Source organism: Gracilinanus agilis, chromosome 2, assembly GCF_016433145.1.
Source record: "Gracilinanus agilis isolate LMUSP501 chromosome 2, AgileGrace, whole genome shotgun sequence".
In the NCBI taxonomy this organism is placed as follows: Eukaryota; Metazoa; Chordata; class Mammalia; order Didelphimorphia; family Didelphidae; genus Gracilinanus; species Gracilinanus agilis.
Genome location: NC_058131.1, coordinates 48,703,915 through 48,727,648, shown reverse-complemented (window position 1 = coordinate 48,727,648; position 23,734 = coordinate 48,703,915). Strand labels below are relative to the sequence as shown.

At 36.5% G+C, this 23,734-nt stretch overlaps 1 protein-coding gene across 1 annotated transcript in view; it reads left to right on the top strand.

Annotated features, from left to right (window-relative positions):
- TANGO6 (transport and golgi organization 6 homolog) overlaps window positions 1–23,734 on the top strand; it is a 214,771-nt gene that overhangs the window by 23,351 nt on the left and 167,686 nt on the right. Inside the window, exon 7 of the mRNA XM_044663151.1 lies at window positions 2,045–2,130. Within this exon, the coding sequence (XP_044519086.1) occupies window positions 2,045–2,130 (86 nt within the window). The remainder of the gene's footprint in view (window positions 1–2,044; window positions 2,131–23,734) is intronic.

The following is a 23,734-nucleotide window of genomic DNA, read 5'->3' as shown; positions in this document are numbered from 1 at the left end:
TTTCTTGTAGCACAATAATATCCCATCACAATCATGTACCATGATTTGTTCAGCCATTCCCCACTTCATGGGCATCTCCTGAATTTCCAGTTCTTTGCCTCTACAAAAAGAGCTGCTATAAATATTTTTGTACTTATAGTTCCTTTTCCTTTGATCTCTTCATGATACAAACCTAGTAGTAGTATTGCTGAGTCAAAGGGTATGCACAGTTTTATAGCCCTTTAAGGCCTAGTTCCAATCAGTTCAGAAATGCCATATTTGTAAAGTGCTTATACAGTGCCTGGCAATATAAAAAATGCTAACTACTTGCTTGTTTTTCCCTTCCCTCTCTTGGTTGATTATTGCATTGCTCAGAGTTTTTCAAGCTTTCAAAGTTGTTTTTCTTTATTACAATGTTGTTATTGGGTAAATTGTTTTCCCCATTCTGCCCGCTTCATTCTTCGCCAATTCCTTTATGTCTTCTCAGATTCTTTGAGACCATCTCTTTTGTTATTATGTCTTGTGGCACATGTTATTCCATTACATTCTGATCTCCCAATTTTGTTCAACTCTTCTCCATTTAGAGAGTCTCCTCTTAGCTTATAGACCTTTACTAAAAGAACCACTATCAATATTTTTGTATATATATAGTCTTTGGATAAGAGATATTTGGCCATAATGGTTTTTGAGATCTTCCTAGCCCAATTTCCTTTTAGTGTTCTTTTTATTTATATAGCCTTATCCTATGTGAATATTGTTCTATCTCAGTTCATTTCACTTTGTATCACTTCATATACATCTTCCCCATGTTTCTCTGAGTCCTCATATTCCCCATCTCTTATAGCACTATACTTATTCCATTATGATCTAGACTATATTTATGCGATTCCCCCATCAATGTGTTCCAAATTTATTTCTAGTTCTTTGCTATTACAAAAAAGTGCTACTATGAATATGTTGGTCTATATTGGAACTTTCTGTTTTATACTTCTTTGAAATTTATGCCTATAAGTGTTTCTGGGTCAAACTATATGAAACAGTTTAGTCACTTTTCTTGCATAATTCCAAATTAAAATCCAGAATAAGACTAACTCTCTGTTTCCCCCACATTGTTTTAGTGTACCAATCTTTCTACAGCTTCTCTACCATGACTGTTGATGGGTTTTTTAGATCATCCTTGCCAGTTTAGAGAGTGCGTTATTTTAATTTGCCTTTTTTCTCTTTTTATTTGTAATTTGGAGCCTGTTTTTATATGCTTTGTTTGCAGTTCTTTTCAAAACATTTCATATCTTTTGATCATTTATTTATTGGGAAATGGCTCGATCTTATTATATTTGGGCTAACTCCCTCTATATCTTAGTTGTCCAACTTCTATTAGAGAGCTCTAAGAAATTTTTAACTTTAGGTTACCAAAATGGTCTCTTTTGTGTTTTATGATCCCAGTGATTCAGAAAGCATTTAGGTGCCTCCTCTGTCTCCAGCACTGTGCTAGGGGCTGAGAATACCAAAAAAAAGTGATTCCTAGACACTTGTGTTTTCTTAGGAGGAATGTTCAGAGGAGGAGTGGGTTTAGGGAGAAAGAACATGATAATGATTTTCTTTATACCTTGTTTGGTTAAGAATTCTTCTGTCTTCATGTAAAACCCAGTGGAATTGCATGTTGGCTATGGGAGGGGGTGGGAAGAGGGGAGAGAAAGAACATGAATCATGTAACCGTGGAAAAATATTCTAAATTAATTAAATTAAAAATTTTTAGGACTAAAAAAAAATTCTTCTGTCTATAGTTCTGAGAGGTACTGAATTTTATACTTTTTAAAAAATGATATAACCATTTATATTCAGGTCACATCCATTTGGAGCTTATTGCAGTATTGTTTCAAACTCCTTTCTGCTAAATGATTTCCCCAGTATCTTAACAGTTCTTATTAAATAGAGAACTCCTCCTCCGGTAATTTATGTTCTTGTGTTGTATCAAACATTGAGCCACTCTTTGGAATTGTTTTTGGTAAATAAATTCCTAATTATCAACTTATGGAGCCTTTATATCCCATTTTGTATTCTCTAGAGCTGTCAACCAAGCAGGAATTACTACCAGGAACCATCGTGGTAAAAGAGGAAGAACTTAGTTGCTGTTTGGAAGATGTGTTTAAGGTAAGTAATTTAATAATAATGTTCATTTTTGTTTAGCACTTTAAGATTTTCAGAATTCTTTCTTTACAACCTTGTGAAGTGGTTATTATATGTATCTTCATACCTGTTTTATAGATGAAGAACCTGAGATTCAGAGGGATTATTAGTTGTCCAAAGTGGCTAGATAGTACAGTGAATAAAACATTGATTCTAGAGTCAGGGTATCCTGTGTTCAAATTCAGTCTCAGACACTTATTAGCTGTGTGACCCTGGGCAAGCCACATAACTTCTGTTTGCCTCAATTTCATCATCTGTAAAACAGGAATAATAATTGCACCTACTTTACAGGTTTCTTGTGGGGATCAATAAGATAATATTTGTCACAAGTGCTTGGTACAGTACCTGGCACATAGTAGGCATTGTATCAGTTCTCATTCCCTTCTCTCCTCTCTCCTCCCAAACTTCCCGCAGTCATATAACTAGGGTCAGAGTAAGAATTTCAGCTCTTGTCCTTGCTTGGTGCTTTTTTCATAATATTAGACCACGACCCAACCTGATATCTTCATCTGATGCCTTGAAGTATAAACATGGGTTTAGTTTTTTCAAGAAAATAATTTTCTTTTTTCTTTGGACCTTGAGAATCAGAGCTGTTACATCTAAACCCCAGACTACCCTTGAGACATGAATACTGCAAAACCGTCCTTTTTAGTGACATCACTGAGAGCTGCCTATTTTACTAATATTTTTTTTTTCCCGTTTCACAACATTGATTAAAGTACCATCAGAGAATTGTAGACCAGAAATCTGTCTTGAAATCTGGTTTTTGGAATATGACTTTCTCTTATGGGACTATTTTAGAGGATTTGTCAGGGTGTTTTTTATTGTTGTTGAAGTTTCCTTTGTGCTCTGTTAGAGTACATTGTGAATCAAGTTTGAAAACAGGCTCTTGATTTGCAGAGTCCACATTTCAGGAGGTTTTTCCTGGAAAGCTAAGTTGGAGCCAGGTTGTAAAGAACTTTAAGTGACATAGAAGAGGCATTCATATTTGATTCTAGAGGTTATGAGGAGCCACTTATTGAGCAGGGTAGTGGCTTAGTTAGATGCATGATTTAAGAAGATCACTTTGGCAGCTGTGGATTGAAGAAAGGAGAAGCTTAAGGCAGGAAGCCCAAATAAGAGGCTATTATAATATAATAATCATGAGGGTATGAACTAGATGGGTGACCCTGTGCTGGAAAAAAGGGAATAAATGTTAGAAACTGAAAAAAATGGATTAGTTGATTAGAAACCAATTTATTTTCTTTTTTTTAAATTTTTGTTCATATTTTATTCATATTTGGAGAGACAGTGTTTTATAGTGGATGGAGAGTTAGGAAGCCCCAGGTTCATGTCCTACTTTTGACATAATGGTTTTGTGCCTTTCCTAATCTCTCCATGCCCCGGGCAAGTCTTTAAAACTAAAAGTGTCAGACAGGTGCCAATCTGCTTAGGCACAGGAATATCTTCTCCATGAGTACCTGGAATTGATGGAATCACAAGTCCAGTAAAGGAAGAAATGTTTTGTTTACTACATCACCTTAATTTCTGAATAATACTTCTCTTCTTCCCCATCTTGGAAAGTGACCTTTTGCCACAAAGACCAAAAAAGGAAAGAGAGGGAGAAGGGAAAGCAGTTTAGTAAAACTAGCTAACATATCAACCATGCCATTTTGAACAAAGGCAGAATTAGAACATGTAAGGTATTCATTATCAAAAACAACTGACCTAGAAAAGAGGTCAAGGAGAGATAATTTAAGAATTACTGCACTTCCTGAAAATCATGACCAAATGGAAAACATAGATACCATATTTTAAGAAATCCTAAAAGAAATGTCCAAATCTGTTGGAATTAGGGGGCAAGGTGAAAATAGAAAGAACTTACTAGTCTCTTGGAAAAAAACTCAAATTGAGATCATCTAGGAGTGTCAGCAAAACTCCAGAGCTTCCAGGTCAAGATAAAAATACTGCAAATAGCCAGAAGGAACAAGTTTCTATACCAAGGAACCACAGGAAAGATCTCACAGAATCTGGCAGCTACCAACTCTGAGGGGAGAAAAGATTTTGTAGTATAATACCCAAAAAGACAAAAGAAAAAGGTCAAGAATTTGCTGTGAATGCTAATAACACCATAATAATAAACAATTATAACAGTTCCTAATACAACCTAGAATAATTATCCCTGTAAAACTTAATTATAATCCAATGGGGAGAAAATGCATGTTTTAATGGATAAAGGGTTATCAAGCATTCCTAATAAAACGACCAGTGCTGAATAGAATTTTTAAAATGAAAACGTTGGAGACCAGAGAAACTTAGAAATGGTAGTACATTTGAGCATTTGGAAGGGGATGATGATTATGTTGATAATGTATGATGATTAAGTTCTTATGTTCTAAGAGGGGCAGGAGATACGTGGGTCCCTTTAGAATCTGACTGTCTTCAAGAGTCATAGAAGGGGGGCAGCTGGGTAGTTCAGTGGATTGAGAGCCAGGTCTAGAGACAGGAAGTCCTAGGTTCAAATCCTGCCTCAGACACTTCCCAGCTGTGTGACCCTGGGCAAGTCACTTGACCCCCATTGCCCACCCTTACCAATCTTCCACCTATAAGTCAATACACAGAAGTTAAGGGTTTAAAATTAAAAAAAAAAAAAGAGTCATAGAAGGAGGAAAGAAAAGCAAACACAGGATCCTGGGATAGTTTTGGTTCATTTTTTTGTTTTTAAAAGAAGGAAAAAAAGGAAGAGAAAATAGAATATAACATAGAAGAAATAAAGAAGGGGGAAAACTTACTATTTCTTATGATTGGAGTGCAGAAGAATTTTATTTTATATATATATATACATATTATATAGATATAATTTGATGCTTTGCTTTTACTTATATATATACGTATATATATATATATATATATATAGAGAGAGAGAGAGAGAGAGAGAGAGAGAGAGAGAGAGAGAAGAGTGGGAGAAATTCTGACATCTCATGAGCTTCAGTCTTATTTGAACTGGATAGAGGAGGGTTGAAACCCCCTTCCCTTCTAATTTTAGAAATACATTAAATTTAACAGGGAAACCATTAGGGACAGGGAAGGAGGAGGATAGTATTTAAGAGGAAGAGTAGAGTTGGGAATAGAATAATCAGAAGAAAATTAAACTTCGGCTTTGAAACATGTATCAGAGAGAGAAGATTGACATTGTAAGAATGAATAATTGTTATCCTGGTTGGATGAAGAGAAGGGAGGCAGAAGAATGGGATCAGACTCTTTCAATTATAGATTACTAATATAGATCCTATTGCCTTTCTTTTTCCATCTTCTTTTTTGCAAAGAGAAAGGGGAAGGAGATGAAAAATTATAAGGAGATATGCTAACTGTGAAAAGACTATTTATAGCAGTAAGTGCAAATGATTTAACTCATTGGTTAAATAGAGGAGAGTAGAAGAATGGTTTAGAAAGCAGACTCCAACAATATGTTGTTTATAAGAAACACATTTAGAACATAAAGATTCACAAAGAATTCAAACAAGGAGTTGAAGTAGAATTTCTTGTGCCTCAGATGTATTAAAAAATTAGGAGTGTCATTTTGAAAGAGATAAGCAGGGATACTACATTATCCTTAAAAGTACCATATATAGATGATGAAATTATATAAATACTTAATATATGTGCTGAATAGCAAAGCGTCTAAATACTTGAAAAAAAATTTATAGGGGAAATAGAAAGAAAAACTGTAATAGTTGAAGATCTCATTGTGCCCCCCTCAGACCTAGACAAATATAACAAAGGATAATCAAAAAAAGATATTAGGATCTGAATAGAATTTTATAAAATTAAATATGCTAGATCACTGGTCATTACTGACTTGGAACTGAAAGGAGTATAGATATTTCTCCGCTGTGCATGGCAGCTCTACAAAAATTGACCATTAAAGAAACTTCATAAACAAATATAGGAAAGTAGAAATATTAAACACATTTTTATTTAGCACAATACAATAAAAATAATTAATGACATTTTAAGAAAAATTTTAAACTTAAATAGAAGCCAAAAATATTGTCCCAAAGAAAATGAGCAGATAAAGACAACACATCAAAATTTATGTAAAATAGCTAACAGTCATTGAGAGAAATTTATATCAAATTGTTTCATCCACAAAAGGAGAAAATAGACCTTTGAACTGAGCATACAACAACAGTAAAACCAATTTTTAAAAAAACCATAACCAGACACAAAAACAGAAGTTCTGAAGTCATAGCTATAAACAAAACTGAAAATAAAAAAACCATTGAACTAAAAAAAACTATTTTAAAAATAATAATAAAATAGATTAACCAATTATTGAATTTTATTTTAAAAAAGGGAAGTCAGATTACCATTATCAAAAATAGTTAACAAAAATGAAATTAGAGAAATTATTGGAAACAATTTAGCCTAATTATATGTCAGCAAGAATGTCACTGAATGAAGACAATGAATATTTACAAAAATATAAATAACTCATATTAACAGATTAAGAAATAAGGAATTTAAATAACCTAATCTCAGAGAAAGGGATTGAACAAGCCATACATTTAAGGTCAAAGGAGGGAAAAAAATCACCTTAAAATAAGAGGCCTTGTCATCAGGGTCTAGAGTAGTGATTCCCAAAGTGGGCGCTACCACCCCCTGGTGGGTGCTGCAGTGATCCAGTGAGGTGGTGATGGCCACAGGTGCATTTATCTTTCCTATTAATTGCTATTAAAATTTAAAAAAATTTAATTTCCAGGGGTGCTAAGTAATATTTTTTTCTGGAAAGGGGGCGCGGTAGGCCAAAAAATTTTGGGAACCACTGGTCTAGAGGTTTGAGATCTTTTGGAATGTGAAGATGTAAAGAATTGTAATTACAAGTATAGAAAATTAGTATTTTCAAGAGAGAGGTCCAGGGGTTTCCAGAAAGGTCATATACAGGTGTCTTCTATACATATAGTCTTATGATGAATAACATTGAACATATGGGTTTGAAGTGATGAAAAAAATTAAAATTTCTGCCATCAAAGTAATAAAAGTAATAAAAAAATAATTGTCTTGCTGTAGTAAGAGTTCAGTTTAAAACCTTATCTTCACACTTCAGCTGCCCTTTTAGAAGATGGTAGATGGAATGAAAAAGTGGAATAAAATTTAGGTGAGCACAGCAGGCCTCCTGGTGTGCTTTGGCACATGTAAAGAAAGGATCACTGTTCTTCAGCGATTACATTTTAAACCTGCATAGCTCTTATCTGGCTGTAGAAACACTTGGTAACATAAAGGGTCTGGAATGTAACAAAACCAGGAAGGAAGTAGAGACGAGTAATTATTCCTTCGACAGGGTTTTGGCAGCTCAGTTGCCATGAGAAAACAGAGGGAGAGTTTATGTTGGAGAAAAAGGTAAATATCATGCAAAATTCTGCAACAAAGGACACATTGTCTCTGCTCTTCGTCTGCTAATACCAAATTATAGAGTAGGGATTCAGAGACAGGAAATTAGGAAAGTATCTTGGAGGGTCTGGAGGGTAGAATTGATCCTACAGGAGTGGGACAATGAGAGTCATTTGATTTGAGAGACAGTCCTGAGAATTCGAAGGTATCATTTCCAGCCATGGTTTTCACTTGTTTTCTTTGTACTTCTTAGACTATGGGAATTGTGTCTATGTAGCCTATTATTGTTATTTTAATTCAGTATTCATAGCAAACAACAATAAAACCATAATCAGAGTAAATATAGAGCAAATCTTCAATCAAATCCCTAAATGTGAACCAATTTATGTAGAATCTAAACAGGCATAAAACAAGATTACTACATATACTTTCCAAAATTAAAAAAAATAATACCTCTGGCCCTTCCTGAATCTCTGTGTTCCTAAAAAAAAGCTCCAGAGAGTGTGTGTGTGTGTGTGTGTGTGTGTAATCAGTCTATATTATTCTTGTTTTGCTGGTCAGTATATAATTTCTATTTTCCCATGTTTTCTCATGACTTTACATATTTTTATAATATGATGATATTCTATCTCATTAATATTCCATAATTGATCAGCCCTTTCTCATTGTTGGATATATAGGTTGTTTTAGGGTTTTTTTAATCCATACCTTCTGTCTTAGAATTGATACTAAGGATTAGTTCTAAGGCAGAAAAGCAGTAAAGGCGAGGCATTTCGGGTTAAGTGACTTGCCCAGAGTCCCACAGCTAGAAAGTATCTGAAGACAGATTTGATTCCAGGACCTGGCTTTCTATCCACTGAACCACCTAGCTACTTTGTATATGGTTCTAACAAATTTGGATTCTGCTTTCTAAGCTCTCAGCAAATTAGAAATAAGCATGTTTTAATATTTGAGATCTCCAAAATGTGCCATTCATGAAAACATTTATTGTAAATGTTCATCTAGATATGAAATGATCATCTCTACAAATCAGATAGAATCTTAGGAGACTAGGGTTTTTCCTATCTCCACAAGTTATTCTAATTCTGGTTATAAATAAGTCCAAGGAGTACCTAAAAAATAGAGGAAGGAAGGAAAAAGAAAAGAAAGAGAAATGAAATTATTTAATGAGTTATAGAGTGGTACTTCTTCCCTGAGCTAGGAAGTATTAAATTTATTCATCTTTGCCTAGGTAGCATTAGAAAATATGTGCAAATTCTTTCCTGACAAGTCCAGTAAGTGGGGAGTGGTTGAGACAGAGGGGCTTATTCAGCTGTCTCCAACAAGTCTCTGGTCTTGAGAGTTCTCTTTCAGTAAGGGGGATAAATAACGGCCAAGTATAACCTCTAAATCATATTGAAACCTAACTTTATATAATAGATGAAAAATTGTGTGTAAACTAAATTTCCGTATTTTGAGAAACTCCCAGTGGATTTAGCTGAAAAATTTGAACCTGTATTCCTTTATTGTAAAAACAATAACAGCAGCAAAAAAATATGTTTCCTTCTTCCTCTGTTCCTCCCTTTCCCCCACCTCAAATGAATGATCAGAGAGTAACTTTAGGGTTTGAATAGCTAGGTTTTATTTTAATTAGAAAGGGAAAGGTCTAGAGAAAACTAGGAGGTAGGAAGAAAGGGAAAAAAGCACCAAGAGAGAGATCAGGGTCTCAGGGTAGAGAGCGCGGAGCTTCCAGTGTAGAGAGAGCAGAGCTTCTAGGTAGAGAGAGCCCAGCCAGCCTCTAAGTTTGAGAGCCCAAAAAGGCACCAAACTTTGTCTTTTATACTTTCCCTGACACCTCCCCCAAAGGAAGTGGGCGGTGTCAGGGGAAGTTGTAGCAGAGAGAGTCCTGGGAGACTTAGTCTTCCAGGGCTTACAATAATTTCAAATGACACACTACCCTCATTAGACCATCCCAACTCTTTACCTTGGGAGGGAGATGTTTTCTAGGACCATTATTGTTTATTCCTGGTCTTCTAGTGACCATTTAATCCACATTGTTGTAGTGCTTATGTCTATTGTTATGTGGGGGCTATTTATTCCACTCTTCATATTTAAAGGAGAAATTAAAATGCCTGCCTTATTATTGTTAAAAATAAATAATCAAATAATGCAAGGCATTTTATATAGCATTTTAACATTTGCATTTAGTATTACTAAACATTTACATAGCATTTTAACACTTGCAAAGTGCTTTGCATACATCTTATTTGATTATTTATTTTTAATGATAATAAGGCAGGCATTTTAATTTCTCTTTTGACAGAACTTTTTCTGTGTTCTTCCTTCCAAGTTCTAGTCTCACGCACTGCTCTCTACCTTGCTTTTACCCTCAAAGATATTTGATAAAGAGATCTCTGAGGGTACAAGCAAGGTCTGAGTGTATAAGCAAGGTAGAGAGCAGTGCGTGAGACTAGAACTTGGAAGGAAGAACACAGAAAAAGTTCTGTCAGTTGGTGAGGTCCTCTCACTGGGACACGGACTGACTATGTCTCTCACTGACTGACTCACTCACTGGGCTTCAGTTGGTGAGCTTGCTCTCTCTGGCTGCTGTTGGAAACAGGGACCTGTGTCTTTACTCTTGCTTGGTGAAAGGGAAGAGAGAATCTGAATCCCATCTGAAGGGGGTTTCTACTTTCCTGGTCGAGAGAAGTCATCTCTAAGAAGAAGCTGGTAGATCTGCTTTGCTGGGTAACAGTTTTGGAGAAGGAGAAATATTGAAGCTGTTTGTCTGTACTTTGGGTAATACCAGGGTTACCAGATTGTCATTTAGCAGCTGCCATCTTGGCTGACTGAATTTAAATGTACTTGGAGAATCTCTTTATCAAATTAAGTTAATTAAATAAGGATTTTAGGTAGATTTATAGTCAGATAGCATTTTGGGTTTTAGTGTCAGTGTAGATTTAGTGTAGCTGGAAGAACAGAAGATTTCAATGTGAGATGGACTTAGCAGGTGGGTGGAGACAGTTCTTGGCTACTGTTAAGGTTTCCTTGTTATTAATCCTTATTTTCATATTATTAAACATAAATAAATAGCTTTTTATATATATAGTGTGTCTACAAAAATCTTCCATATTGACCTAAGGAAGGGAAGTCATCCCTGGCTTTCCTTCAGAGAGGAAGGTTAAAAGGTACTTTTGTGGACACCAAACAAGTATCTTATCACATCCTCCTCCTCACAACTCCAATTTATCATCATTATTTCTTTAATTTCTGACTACATCAGGATTTATTATTAATAATATGATATTTAGATTTGTGGAATATAATTGCAAAGTAACCATGGTCTTTTCTATGTCTCAGATAATCCCTTAAAGGTGTTCAGAGGAGGGGGGCAGCTGGGTAGCTCAGTGGAGTGAGAGTCAGGCCTGGAGACAGGAGGTCCTAGGTTCAAACCCGGCCTCAGCTGTGTGACCCTGGGCAAGTCACTTGACCCCCATTGCCCACCCTTACCAATCTTCTACCTATGAGACAATACACCGAAGTACAAGGGTTTAAAAAAAAAAAAAAAGAAAAAAAAAAAAAGGTGTTCAGAGGAGAAAATAATATCTTAATTAGATAGACTGAATTGAATTGAAAAGTCATTTTCTTTCAGACTTCTCCCTGAAATACTCTTTGGTATGAAGATAAGTGATTTTTTTGTTGTTTTCTGTACTTCATTCTTCTGTTGAGGAATCTCTGATGATACCTATAAATTAACAGTCTGGAATGAAGTAAGGAAATAAATGAGAAGCGGAAGAACAGCTGCTTAGAATGCAGCTGAAATAAACCAATAGGGAAGCATTTTGCTTGAGCCTATATGATAGGAAAGAGAGGCAAGAGGCATGTGAAAATTTCTTAGTGTCTAATATGTATTGGATTATTTGATTTACAATAGTGAACTCTGTGTTAGGTCATCTCTTCCATACTTGAAATCCAAAGCAGCAATAGGAAATGAAAGTTTTGATTTCTTTCAACCATTCAGTCTTTTTCAGTCTTTCCTTTTCAGTTCATTTCATATCTGCAAGGGCAATTAAAGTTTGCTATAATTGAAGACAGATTTGTGATAAGAGGTGATGAGTTCCACAGATTTCTACATATTTTGCTTGGAAATGTACAATTTATGCAACTGGCTAAAGATGGTATAGTTAAGACAATGTAGGATAATAGGACAATATAAAAGATACCTAATGCTAGTAGGTATCCAGCTCTTATTGAATTGAGACCTTGGACATTCTACCAGTGTTTATTTGTAAATATAGAACATTTAAATTTTTCCATCCACATTTTTCACCAGAGCAAAATTAATATAGTCAAAAAGAGAGGAAAGGAAAAAGTAAGCAAACCATAAATTCATTGTCTTCAAATATCATCTCTATTTGGCACCAAATCTCAGGGAGCTAATTCCCAAAAGGCTCAAGAGCAGGTTTCCTGGACTTTTTCTTTTCTTCATATAGAAAGGGATCTGAAGGTTCAATTTTGCACAAAACTAAGTTTTAGAACTTAGAAAAGGTAAAACTACTTCAAGGACATAGAATTCCATCAGGAGAAAACTGGCTACATCCTGAATTGGAGAAGAAATAGTTTATTTTAGTAGCCTTTGTACTATGATCCCAGGTTCCCCTTAAAACTTTTAAATATTAGAAATACTTGAGTATTGGTAAAGGAAGGGAAATGTAAATATTATACTCTGTTACTTTCTCATTTCGTGTGTGTTATCCCATTAATTTTAGGAATTGTGGCTTAATTTAACTGGATCCTTTTTCTTATCTGATTATATTGAATTTGAAATTAAAGATATTTCATGAGATTCTTAGTTTCACTCTTCTGAGTCTGAGCAGATTTTTGCAGAATGGATTAAAATCATCAAATATCAGAACTGCAAAGGGCCCATCCACCTTCTTCATTCACAGAGAAGGAAATTGAAAGCTAACAATTATCTTAAAACTAAAGATGATCTTAGGTTAGCATAGTGCAGTGATTCCCAAAGTGGGTGCCACTGCTCCCTGGTGGGTGCTGCAGCGATCCAGGGGGGCGGTTATGGCCACAGGTACCTTTGGGGTCAGTGAATAACTGTAAGGGGGCGGTGATAGTATGTGACAGGGGGTGTAAGTAATATTTTTTTCTGGAAAGGGGGTGGTAGGCCAAAAAAGCTTGGCAACCACTGGCAGAGTGCCTAGAGCACTAGGCCTAGAGTCAGGAGAACCTGGGTTTAAATCTGGTCTTAGAGACTTCTCAGCTGTATGATTCTAAGAAAGTCATTTAGCCCCTATTGCTCTTTTGTCTTAGAATAGATAAGAAGACAAAAGTTAAAGGTTTAAAAAATAATAATAATCCTAAAGATTTGGGCTATTTGGGTTATCTTGCTTGGTTTCCTTATGTGCAACTGTTAATCTCATTTTTTAAATAGCTTCAGTAAGCACGTTATTAGAAGTATCAGAATTCTGCTAACCAAAGGATCAGGTGTCAAAATTGTTAGGTGTTTGAAGATAACACATGACTCATTAAATCTTCCAGTGGTGCATTCAGGTCCTATCATGCATTTAATTTCAGTGTTGGGATCAAGGCAGTGACTTCAATAAAGATGAAGCCTTACATGTTGGGATCTTGACAAGTTGTATCTCTGTGGTAGAAGAGAGGGTGAATGAATTGTCAGGGCAGGCTAGCTTAGGTGATCTCTGGTGTAAGGAACTGGTTTTGCTAACTTGGCCCATTATTTAGACTCTTTAGTCCAGGAGTTCTTTACCTGGGATCAATGAACTTAATTTTTTTTTTGATGACCATATTTTAATATAATTTCTTTCTTTTAGGATCCTGTGTATTTTGTGCATTATTATAAGAAAAGAGTCTATGGGCTTCACCAGTCTGTCAAAGGTGACCATGAAACAAACAAAAAAAAAAAGTTAAAAAAACCCACAGATCTAGCTCCATTCTCTGTGTTCAGAGAGCCTTTTTTTTTTTTTTTTTTTTTTTTTAGGAAGTGACATTGGAACACAAAGTTTTGGAGTGAGTAGCTTTCAGGAGATACAATAGATTATGATTTAGCATTATAATAAGAAAGAGTAATAAACTATTTTTTTAAACCCTCACCTTCTGTCTTTGAATCAATACTCTGTATTGGTTCCAAGTCAGAAGAGCGGTAAGGGCTAGGCAATGGCAGTTAAGTGACTTACCCAGAGTCACACAACTAAGAAGTATCTGAGGCCAGATTTGCACTCAGGACCTTCTCTCTCTAGGCCTGGCTCTCTATCAACTGAGCCACCTAGCCATCCCCAGAAAGTGGTAACAGTTTTAGTAGAAGGCTATGGAATGAGTTCTGAGTTAGATCAATGACTCCTTCTGATTGTTAGCATTATTCTTTTCATAGATTTGAAATAAATCTACAGGTGTTTGTGTTTTCCTCCCTCTTATTCACCTTTGCCTTCTACTTTTATTTCTGTTTAGCCCTCCTCCACAAAGACAGTTTGGTCACTAGGTTGTTGAAGGGTGCCTCTTTTCATAAGGTTCATCTCTGGAAAAGCAAATCCTTTCTTTAAGCCATTACATACATGTTTGGTTTCTTCTAATAGTGGAACTCCTTGGTGTGTCAATTAGCACCGATGGAGTAGCTCCAAATTACCTCCTAAAGGGGAGATCACAAGCAAAATGACGAGGCAGCCCTCCCATGGGAGTCCTCAGCACCAGGCTGTTACGTTCGCTGCCCCCACTTCCTCTCTTCCTCCTTGTTCCTTTTTTTTAAGGTTCCCCGTTACTTTTCTGTCCTCTTTTTTTAATATCACATTTGTTTTCCACTGACCCTCTCCTCTTACTGCTCAGGAGAACTCTCCCTGGTCACTAACAAATATATTCAAACAAAACTAATCAGTACATTGGTCAAGTCTGAAAATGTATGTCTCACTTCACACCTCTTGTGAATCACTTTTATTCCAAGACAAGGGAGGCGTACTTCGCTGTCATCACTTCACTGCATTGATCAGAGTGGTAAAGTCTTTCTTTTTTCTTTTTTTTTTTTTTAAATAATCCCTCCCTTCTATAGAAGGGCAAGGCTAGGCAAATGAGGTTAAGTGACTTGCCCAGGGTCACACAGCTAGGAAGTGTCAGAGGCTAGATTTGAACCTAGGACCTCCTGTCTCTAGACTTGGATCTCAATCCCGAGCCACCCAGCTGCTTCCATGTGTATATTTTTCTATAGGACTTTTAACTCCATCTTTCTTGGCCTGGGCTTTATTTATACTAGTATTATTAGGACAGAAGTTATACATAATGTAGTGATTTAGGGAATATAATTTCAACAAGGTTTCTGAAATGGTTCAACCAATGCATAGGTCCACAAATAGTGTATTAATGTGCCTTTTTTTCCCCTTCCAGTGGTTATCATTTTTGTCTTCTGTCATCTTTGTCAACCAGTAGGTCAGAGGCAAAATCTCAAATTGTTTTAATTTGCATTTCTTGCATTATTAGTGATGTTTCATTATTAGTGTTCTTTCATATCATTATAGTTACTTTGCATTTCTTCTTTGAAAACTGACTCTTTGTATTCTTGAATTACTTACCAATCCAGGTATGGCTCTTGTTCTTATATATTTGTATTAGTTCTCTTTATAAACTGGAAATCAGACAGATAGCAGATTTGCTTCAAAGTTTTTTTCACCCAACATGCTTCTTTTTATTACTAGTTGCATTGGTTTTCTCTATGCAAAAACTTTTCAAAATTCCTTCTATAATTTTCTATAATTCTATATTCTATATATTTCTGTAATCATCTCTATCTCTTAAATAGTTAAGATTTCTCCTCAATAACTATAGTCATACAAGGTACCTCCTGTTTTCTTCTTATTCTTAAATGATTGTGACCTTTTATTTTTAGGTTATATATCTTTTTGAAGTGTATTTCCTTCTCAACCTTTGCAATCTAGCTTGTGATCTTACAACTTGGAACTACTATCTACAAGGAAACCATTTAAATGATGGTTTTTCTTAATTGCTAAAGCTGGTGGCCTTTTCTCAAACCTCATCTTTCTTATCCCTCTGCAACATTTTAAATATTGTTTAACTTCTCTTGGGTAATCTTGCCTCCCTAGTTTTTGTGATACTACTGGGTCTCTCATTGTTTAGCCACTTCCTATCAGTTTCCTTTACTAGATCAGTATGTCCTCCAAGGTGCTTTCCTGCCCTTTCCTTTTGTCCCTTAATTCTGCTTAATTCTCAGATCAACCCCTCCTGCCCCTATCTCCCACCTTTCAGTCTTAGACCTCATTCCCCGCCATATATCCTTGGATACAGTATCACTGGCCTTCTAGCTGTCCCCTGAACAAGACACCCTGTCTTTTAGCTCTAGGCATTTTCTCTGGCTCGTCCCCATTCTTGGAATGTTCACTCCCCTCATCTCTGCGTGTTGGCTCTCAAACCCAACTAAAATCTCTTCTCCTATAAAGCCTTTTCCAACCCCTCTTAATTCTTTTTCCTTCTCTCTTTTAATTATTTTCTTTGTTCTTTATATAGCTTCTTGTACTTACTTGTTTGTTGTCTCCCACATTAGACTATAAACTTCTTGTGGTCAAGGACTATCTTTTGTTTCTTTTTGTATCCTTTAGCACAGAGTCTGGCACATAGTAGGCTCTTAAATGTTTATTGGTTGACTGGGCTCCCTTTATCTGCTCTCTTGGTGAACTTATGAGTTCAGTTATCATATCATAGATCAGAGATAATTCTAAGATCTATCTAACAGTCGTCTCTGCTCTTAAACTCTAGGCTTAAATGAACAATTGTCTAATGGATATATCTAATCTGATGTCCTGTTTCATTCAAAATGGAACTCATCTTCCTTCCTAAGTCTGCCCTTCTAGCCTTTTTTGTTTTTATAAATGACACCACCATGCATCTAGTCATCCAGTAATCTACACTGGACTAATGTAGATAGATATTGTTTTACTTTTGTTTTCTCTCATCCTATATTTTGACCTGACCAGAAGCCAAATTTTAGAAGAAAGATTCATTCATATTTTGATGACTTTTTAAAGCCATGCAGCCTAGAACTAACTCTTACTCTTTAATGAATTCTTAATTCTGCCTATCTTGTTGAGAAACAAATATGAACCTATGAAATAATTCAATCTAGACAGTAGTCATAGAACATTGTTTTTTTGAGGATTATTATAATTAGTTTTTAGCAGGATTTCAAAATGTGGGAAACTGTTGTGTCCCTGGGACTGTGTAATTCATTTCTGCATAATTCAGGAGAGGAGCATATGGGGTGTTCAGGAAGGACTAGCTCCTCTGGTGTGAAGGCTTGTTGAGTATCTTTCAGGGTTTCCCCTCTCCCCACCTCCCACCTGTGACTCCACAAAGGTGTAGTACACACAGTGGTCCCACTGCAGTAAACCATCCAGCAGGTGAGCTAAATATTGAGGGTAGCTAAGTGAGTTAGGGGAATGTCTACCCCAAGCATGTGATAATTTCTCTGGCAGAATGGGCAGATGAGAACAGTTTGTTCCAATGGCTGTGAAAGTGGCTGAAGCAGGCACTGCAGAGTTTTTAGCACTTAGTCAGACATTGAAGAGGCAAAGGTCATCCTCTGCATCCCAGGCTATCGCCAGTTGTCTTGACTTTTATCTTGTCATTCGTCTTGGATGACTCTGGAAGAGAGATCTGTAAGACTGATGACTTTGTGCAGCTCTGTGAAGCTCACTTAATTTATTTCACACACAAATCAAGACATCATCCAGTGATATCCTCTTCGAAAACAAGGATGAACAATGACTTCAATAGGTTCAAGATGAATGATTTCATTTGTAGGATGCTTTTCTACTTGTTCAAGTAGTAACTCCTCCACACCTTAGCAAATGTTCTTTGCAAGTTACTGTAGCTAAGAAATTTCATCTCACTTTATTTAGCTTCTCCCATCTTAGCTCTGATGGTTTTAGGTGGTAGCCACAGCTTGTATAATTCAGCTGACATATTTTTCAGTCATCAGACAAGGGTCATCTCTATGTTCTGCTAAGACATTGTGGTAGGGCTTTGGTGGGGGGTTTAAAAATCTCCATTTATTAGAAATAGATTGGATTAAATTTTCATTGGGGGGACTGGATAAATGCAAATTAAATGATGAAGATTTATCTCTTGTCTGTGGGCTTTTGCTCCTTCATAGGTCAGATAATGCCATAGTGGAAAATGTTTTCTCATGACTTCACAAGGGAGGTTTTTTTGGTACAAAAAGGGATGGTAAGGAAGGATGGCTCCACAGGGATTACCATGGGAAAAATACCATCTACAGTCAAACAATGGACCCAAACGTTATCAGTTAGATCTTGTCTTTTCCTCATGTAATTGGTGATCTCATAATTAGGCCTGAATATTCCTTCTGAACCCTGTCATACAATACATTTCACTTAGCTGGGCTTACTGAGATTAGCACAAGCACAAGCAAACAACTTTTCAGTCATCAAGCTTCAAAGTGGAGTCTGGAGGCTTAAAGTATATAAAAAAGATTTGGGTTAGTTTAAAGGGACAGTGTTCTTTGGAAAGACTTAGAATTTCCAACTTATTAGTAGTGATTCCATGATCCATGATTTTTCCATGAATGGGACTAATTCTTATCTTTCTCACAATAAAAATTGGTGACATTTATATAGTGATTTTAAGTTTTATAATGCATATTAGACACAAATTTTCATTTTGCCCTAATTTTGACTTGGAATAAATAAGAAATAACAAAAATAAATTACCTTGGAATAAAATCTTTTTCTACTCACATTGAGTTATTTTTGTCTTTCTTCCTGCACACTTTCCTTAAATTTGAGTCTTAATAGTTATTTTGACAGCCACCTAATATTTGTATTTATTATAGTAATATATTATGAAATAACAGTATTATTGAGTGAGGAATATTGACTTATGTGAGCCTTTCCAATAGAAATAGAATAGAAGTGGAAACATTCTTGGATGGTACTTTGCTAATGTGTAGGTCACCTTGTATGAAGCACATTGACAGATCCAAGGACTGCTCTCATAGAATCAAGCAAGCAAGCTGTAAGCATTTATTAAAACCCTGCTATGTGTGGACACGGGAAATATGGAAATATGTATTGCAAATGCACCTTGAGGAGCAGGGAGAGAGAGGAAGAGAGAGAATCTGAATTGCAAAATGCCAGAAAACAATGGTCAAAAATCGTTCTACATGTAATTGAAAAAAAAATTGAATTTAAACAAACCAACCCTGATGTATGTCAGACTCCTGCTGATGCTAAGAATACCGTATAAAGAACAAAAGCCTGAAATACTGAGTACAGAACTTTCTTGTCAAATGCCAGGGATAGATGGCAACATTTTAAAGCATAGAATTAGCAAGTTTTGTCTGTGGGAAGTTCGTTTTCTTTGTTTCCAGTTGTCCTGCTTTTGGAGGGAGGGCATTTTGATTGTTCTGTGGATGGAAGGTAAGGCATTATCTTTCTTGTGCTGAGTATGCTGATCTCCGAAGGAAGACCATTAAAATTATTCTTAGGGAAGTAGAGTGGCATGCTGAATCTTAGTGTCTGAAGTCCCAGTTTTAAGTCCTGGCCTTGCCCCATTATTAACTTTGCTTTTCAAATTCTCAGTTTCTTCATTTGTAGAATGATGATTGCATTATCTGCCCAAGGTTGTTATAAAGAGTGAATGAAATAATGTATGTAAAGCATTTTGTAAGGGGCAGCTATGATTATTGTGATTGGGCAGCTAGGTAGTGCAGTGAATAGAATGGCAGGCCCGGAATCAGTAAGTCCCATCTTCTTGAGTTCCAATCTGGCCTCAGATACTAACCAGCTTTGAGACCCTGGGCAAGTCATTTAACTTTGTTTGCCTCAGTTTCCTCTTCTATAAAATGAGCTGGGGAATGAATTGGGAAACCACTCCAGTATCTTTGCCAAGAAAACCCTGAAAGGGGTCACAAAGAGTAAGACATGACCCAAAATGCTTGAACATGCCTGAACAACAAGAAAACTATTATTATAGATTACTGAATCACAGATTTGGAAGAGACCCCAGAACAAGGAGAATCTTACCTGGCAAGTCATTAATCCAATCTTTGCTAGATAGACCTTTGGTGAAATTTTTTATTTCAAGGATAAATCCCCCTCTTTGCAACTTAGACCCATTATTCCTGGTCCTGCCCACCAGGACCAGGCAGAACAAGTTTTATCCTTTTTCATTCAACAGCCCTTCAGATACTTGAAAGTCTTCTCTTTGTTAGACTAGCCATCCTTAGTTCCTTCCAACAGTCTTCAGATGACATGATCCTATGTCCTTTTACCATCCTAGTCTCTTTCCTTTGGACATTCTTTAGCTGATCAATGTCTTTCTTAAAATATGGGGCAGTCACTGAACTTAGCACTTGAAATGTGGTCTGCCTGGGTCAGAGTACAGAGGGGCTCTCACCTCCCTAGTACAGAACACCATGCCTCTTTGATATAGCCTGACAGCACTCCCTTCTCCCTGGCCATCTGTCTTAACAGCCTCTCCAGAAGACTTATTGCCCACGCTAGAAGCCATACCTCAGAGCAGGGGTCAGCAATGTATGGCTCTCGAGCCATATCTGGCTCTTTTGGGGGCTCTTAATGCAGGAGCCATAAAGTCAATTTTTTTTCAGACACTGTTACAGGAGCGGCACTGTGAGCACTGTATGGCTCTCATGAAATTACATTTTAAAAATGTGGCGTTTATGGCTTTCATGGCCAAAAAGGTTGCCGACCCCTGCCTCAGAGGGTTCAACTCATTCATCTCTAGAACTTTAGCCCTAGCCGCCACTGCTTTTATTGGTGATTGTCCCAGTTGATTGGCCCTTTATTTCAGACAGACCCCAGACATGCTTCATTTCACTCCACTCCCTAGTCCTTTTCCAGGCCATTTTCTCAACAGTTTTCCTGCTATGTGTATAACTTCTTTCTTTGCCCTAATCTCTTTCCCGTTCTGAATTCATGGACTAATCAATTCCACCATCTATTCCCCTGTCTCCAACTGCATTTTTCAGAAAGGCTTCAATGAACTTTTCTTTTTCTTCCTTTTTTTTTTTTAAACCCTTACCTTCCGTTTTGGAATCAATACTGTGTATTGGCTCCAAGGCAGAAGAGTGGTAAGGGTTGGCAATGGGGGTCAAGCGACTTGCCCAGGGTCACACAGCTGGGAAGTGTCTGAGGTCATATTTGAACCTAGGATCTCCTGTCTCTAGGCCTGGCTCTCAATCCACTGAGCTACCCAGCTGCCTTCTTCTTCCTTTTTTTTTTTTAAGGAGGAATAAAGAACCTATCACTAGATCTCTCTCCTTCCACCTCCTTTCCCCCTCCCCCCAATTGAAAAGAAAAAGAAAAACAAACAAAACCTTTGTAACAAATGTACCTGGTCAATCAAAGACAAATCCCATTTTAATCTGTTTCCTAAACCGTGTATGACATTACGCACAATGGGTCTGTCACTTTTCTGTAAGTAGGTGGTGAATAACATGTTTGGTCATAGGCTAACTCTGGAGAATTATGTGGGAATTAAGGGCATAGTATTGGTTGTAGTTCTTAAATTTTTCAAATTTTTCAACAATTTATAATATTGTTCTCTTTGTATAAATTGTTTTCCAGATTCTGCCCATTTTACCCTGCAACAGTTCATATAAATCTCCTCAAGTTTCTCTGAAGTCATTCCTTTTGTCATTTCTTACATGCTATAATTTTTATGTAACATAATAATAATGCCATATATTCATATGCCAAGATTTGCTCAACCATTCTTTGGTTAATGGTTAGGCAGCTCCTTCATTTCCAGTTCTTTGGTAATACAAAAAGAGCTGCTGTAAAAAAAAATTTTTTTTGTGCAGGTATATCCTTTCCTTCTTTCTTGGATCTCTTTGAAGGATAGACCTAGTAGTGGCATCACTGTGTCAAGGAGTTGGTACAGTTTGGTGACTTTTGGGGCTTAGTTCAAAATTGCTTTCTTTCCAGAATGGCTGGACCATTTCAAGCTCCACTATCAGCTCCTGCCTTTCTTTGTAACATTTCATCTTTTTTTCTTCTCTAAAGGTCAGCCTTATTCTAACTCTATGAGTTGCTGTGAGACCCTATACCTTTTTTTTCCCCCTCAAATAAATGCTTTCTTTTTTATATTTGTAAGTAATAACAGAAATTGGCTCAATTAAGATTCAGTCATTTCTTCAACATAGTTCATTAAAACCCCTGGAAAATTTTCAAACTCATTATTAGCTGGCTACCTACTTCCCCCCCCCCCCCCCCCAATATGGTGTGATTGGTCTTTTAAGACCAAGTCTAAGACTTTACCTTAATTCTTATTAGGATCATAGCTTTTGAGTTAGAAATAGCCTTAGAGGCTCTCTAGTCCAATCCCCTCACTGGAAAGATGAGGTCCAGAGAGATTAATTTAACTGTCCAAGGTCTCATAGCTAACAACTTGACAGAGCTTAGATTTAGATTCAGGTCTTTTAATCTGAGTGCTTTTTCCATTGGATCATCCTGACTTGATTAAATCTCACTGTATTGGATTTGGCTCAAAGTTCTAGACCAGTGATGGAGAACCTTTTAGAGAATGAGTGTTCAAACTGTACCTTCATGTTGCATGTTAGTGCACCTCCCCCCCCACCTTACCCCAGACAGAGGAGGGAAGAAGTGCTCCCATTGGGCTGCTGGTCAGAGGGGCAGGTGATGAGAGAAATGTCCTCAGGCACAGTGGAAAGGGGGAAGGGAACAGTCCCTCCAGCACACATGCCATAGGTTTGCCAACACAGTTCTAGACTGTTGAGACCTTTTTGTGGATCCTTACTGCCATCTAGCCTGTGAACTTTCCTTCCCAGCTTTGTATGATTTGGAAATTTGATAAGCCTGCCCCCATTTCTACCCTTAAACCATTGAATGAAATGTGCATCTAAGGGAAGGCATAGATCTCTGAGACATTCCATTTAAGACTCCCTAACAAGTTGACATTGAAGCACTAATAACTACTCTTCAGATCTGGTCATTCAGTCAATCTTGAATCCACTCAATTTTAATATTGTCTAGCCCACATCTCTTTGTCTCTTCCACAAGAATAGCATGAGAGATGTTCTTAAGATCTATGTAAAATCTGCCTAAAACATTTCATTGGTCTACCAGTCTTCTGAACCTGTCAAAAAGAGAAATGAGATTACTGTTGGATGAACTGTTCTTGTTAATTCTTTGTGATCATGGCTTTCTCTCCTAGCTATCCACTAATGTTTCCATTAATAATTCATTCTAGAATTTTGCTAGGAATCAAAGTCAAGCTTGCTAGCCTATAATTTTTGCAGACACTAATCCTTGGTTTTCCTTACCAGCTTCAGCTCATTCTATATTTCAATGTTCCTGACATTTCCCTCTTATTGTTTATGAATGAATGAATGAATGAAAAAGCATTCATTAAGTGCTTACTTTGTAGGGTTTTTGTTTCTGTACCATGCTTTTATATTCATCTTCTATTACCTAACCTTGCTTTTGTCTTCCCTTTATGTGTTTAAATAAATAGTCTTGTTCAGTGAGTTTCTCCTGTATCCATAAAATTATTTTAAAAGATTTTGAATGTAAAATTCCAAAAAAGAACATTTCCATATGCTACACAGCAGAACATAAATAGGTTGTATTTGAAAATGTCAATTTCTTTTTCATACTACTTGCTTTAATATATATATATATAGTAAACTCTATACGATGCTTTTTAAACTGTTGTTGCTTGTGTTCCATTCTGAATGCCATTCTCTTCTGTGCATTTCATTTCATATATATATATATATATATTTGTTTGTATATTTTGTTAAATACTGGGGCTCTCTATCTCACCAAAGCTAGAAATGGAGGGCTACTCATGGGCCCAACCCCACTCTTTGATTTGTTCTGATTCTGACTTGGCCAGCTTCTTGACCCACCATTTTTACACCTGATCTGCTTTGTCCACTGTGGCTCAGAATTCCCCTGCTTATATTATTTGCTAGCCTCAGCCTCCCAGGTAACTTGGGATTATAGACATGCACCACCTTACCTGACTCCTTTGTGTATTTTAAAAATGTTTTAATGGCCCTCTTTTTTTTGGTACCACTATTGTTAATTCTCTTTTTCGACTCTTCTCTCTCCCTGATTTAAGCTCAAGGAGAAAAAAAAGAAAAAACCCTTCTAACAGATAAATAGTGAAGCAAAATTAACAA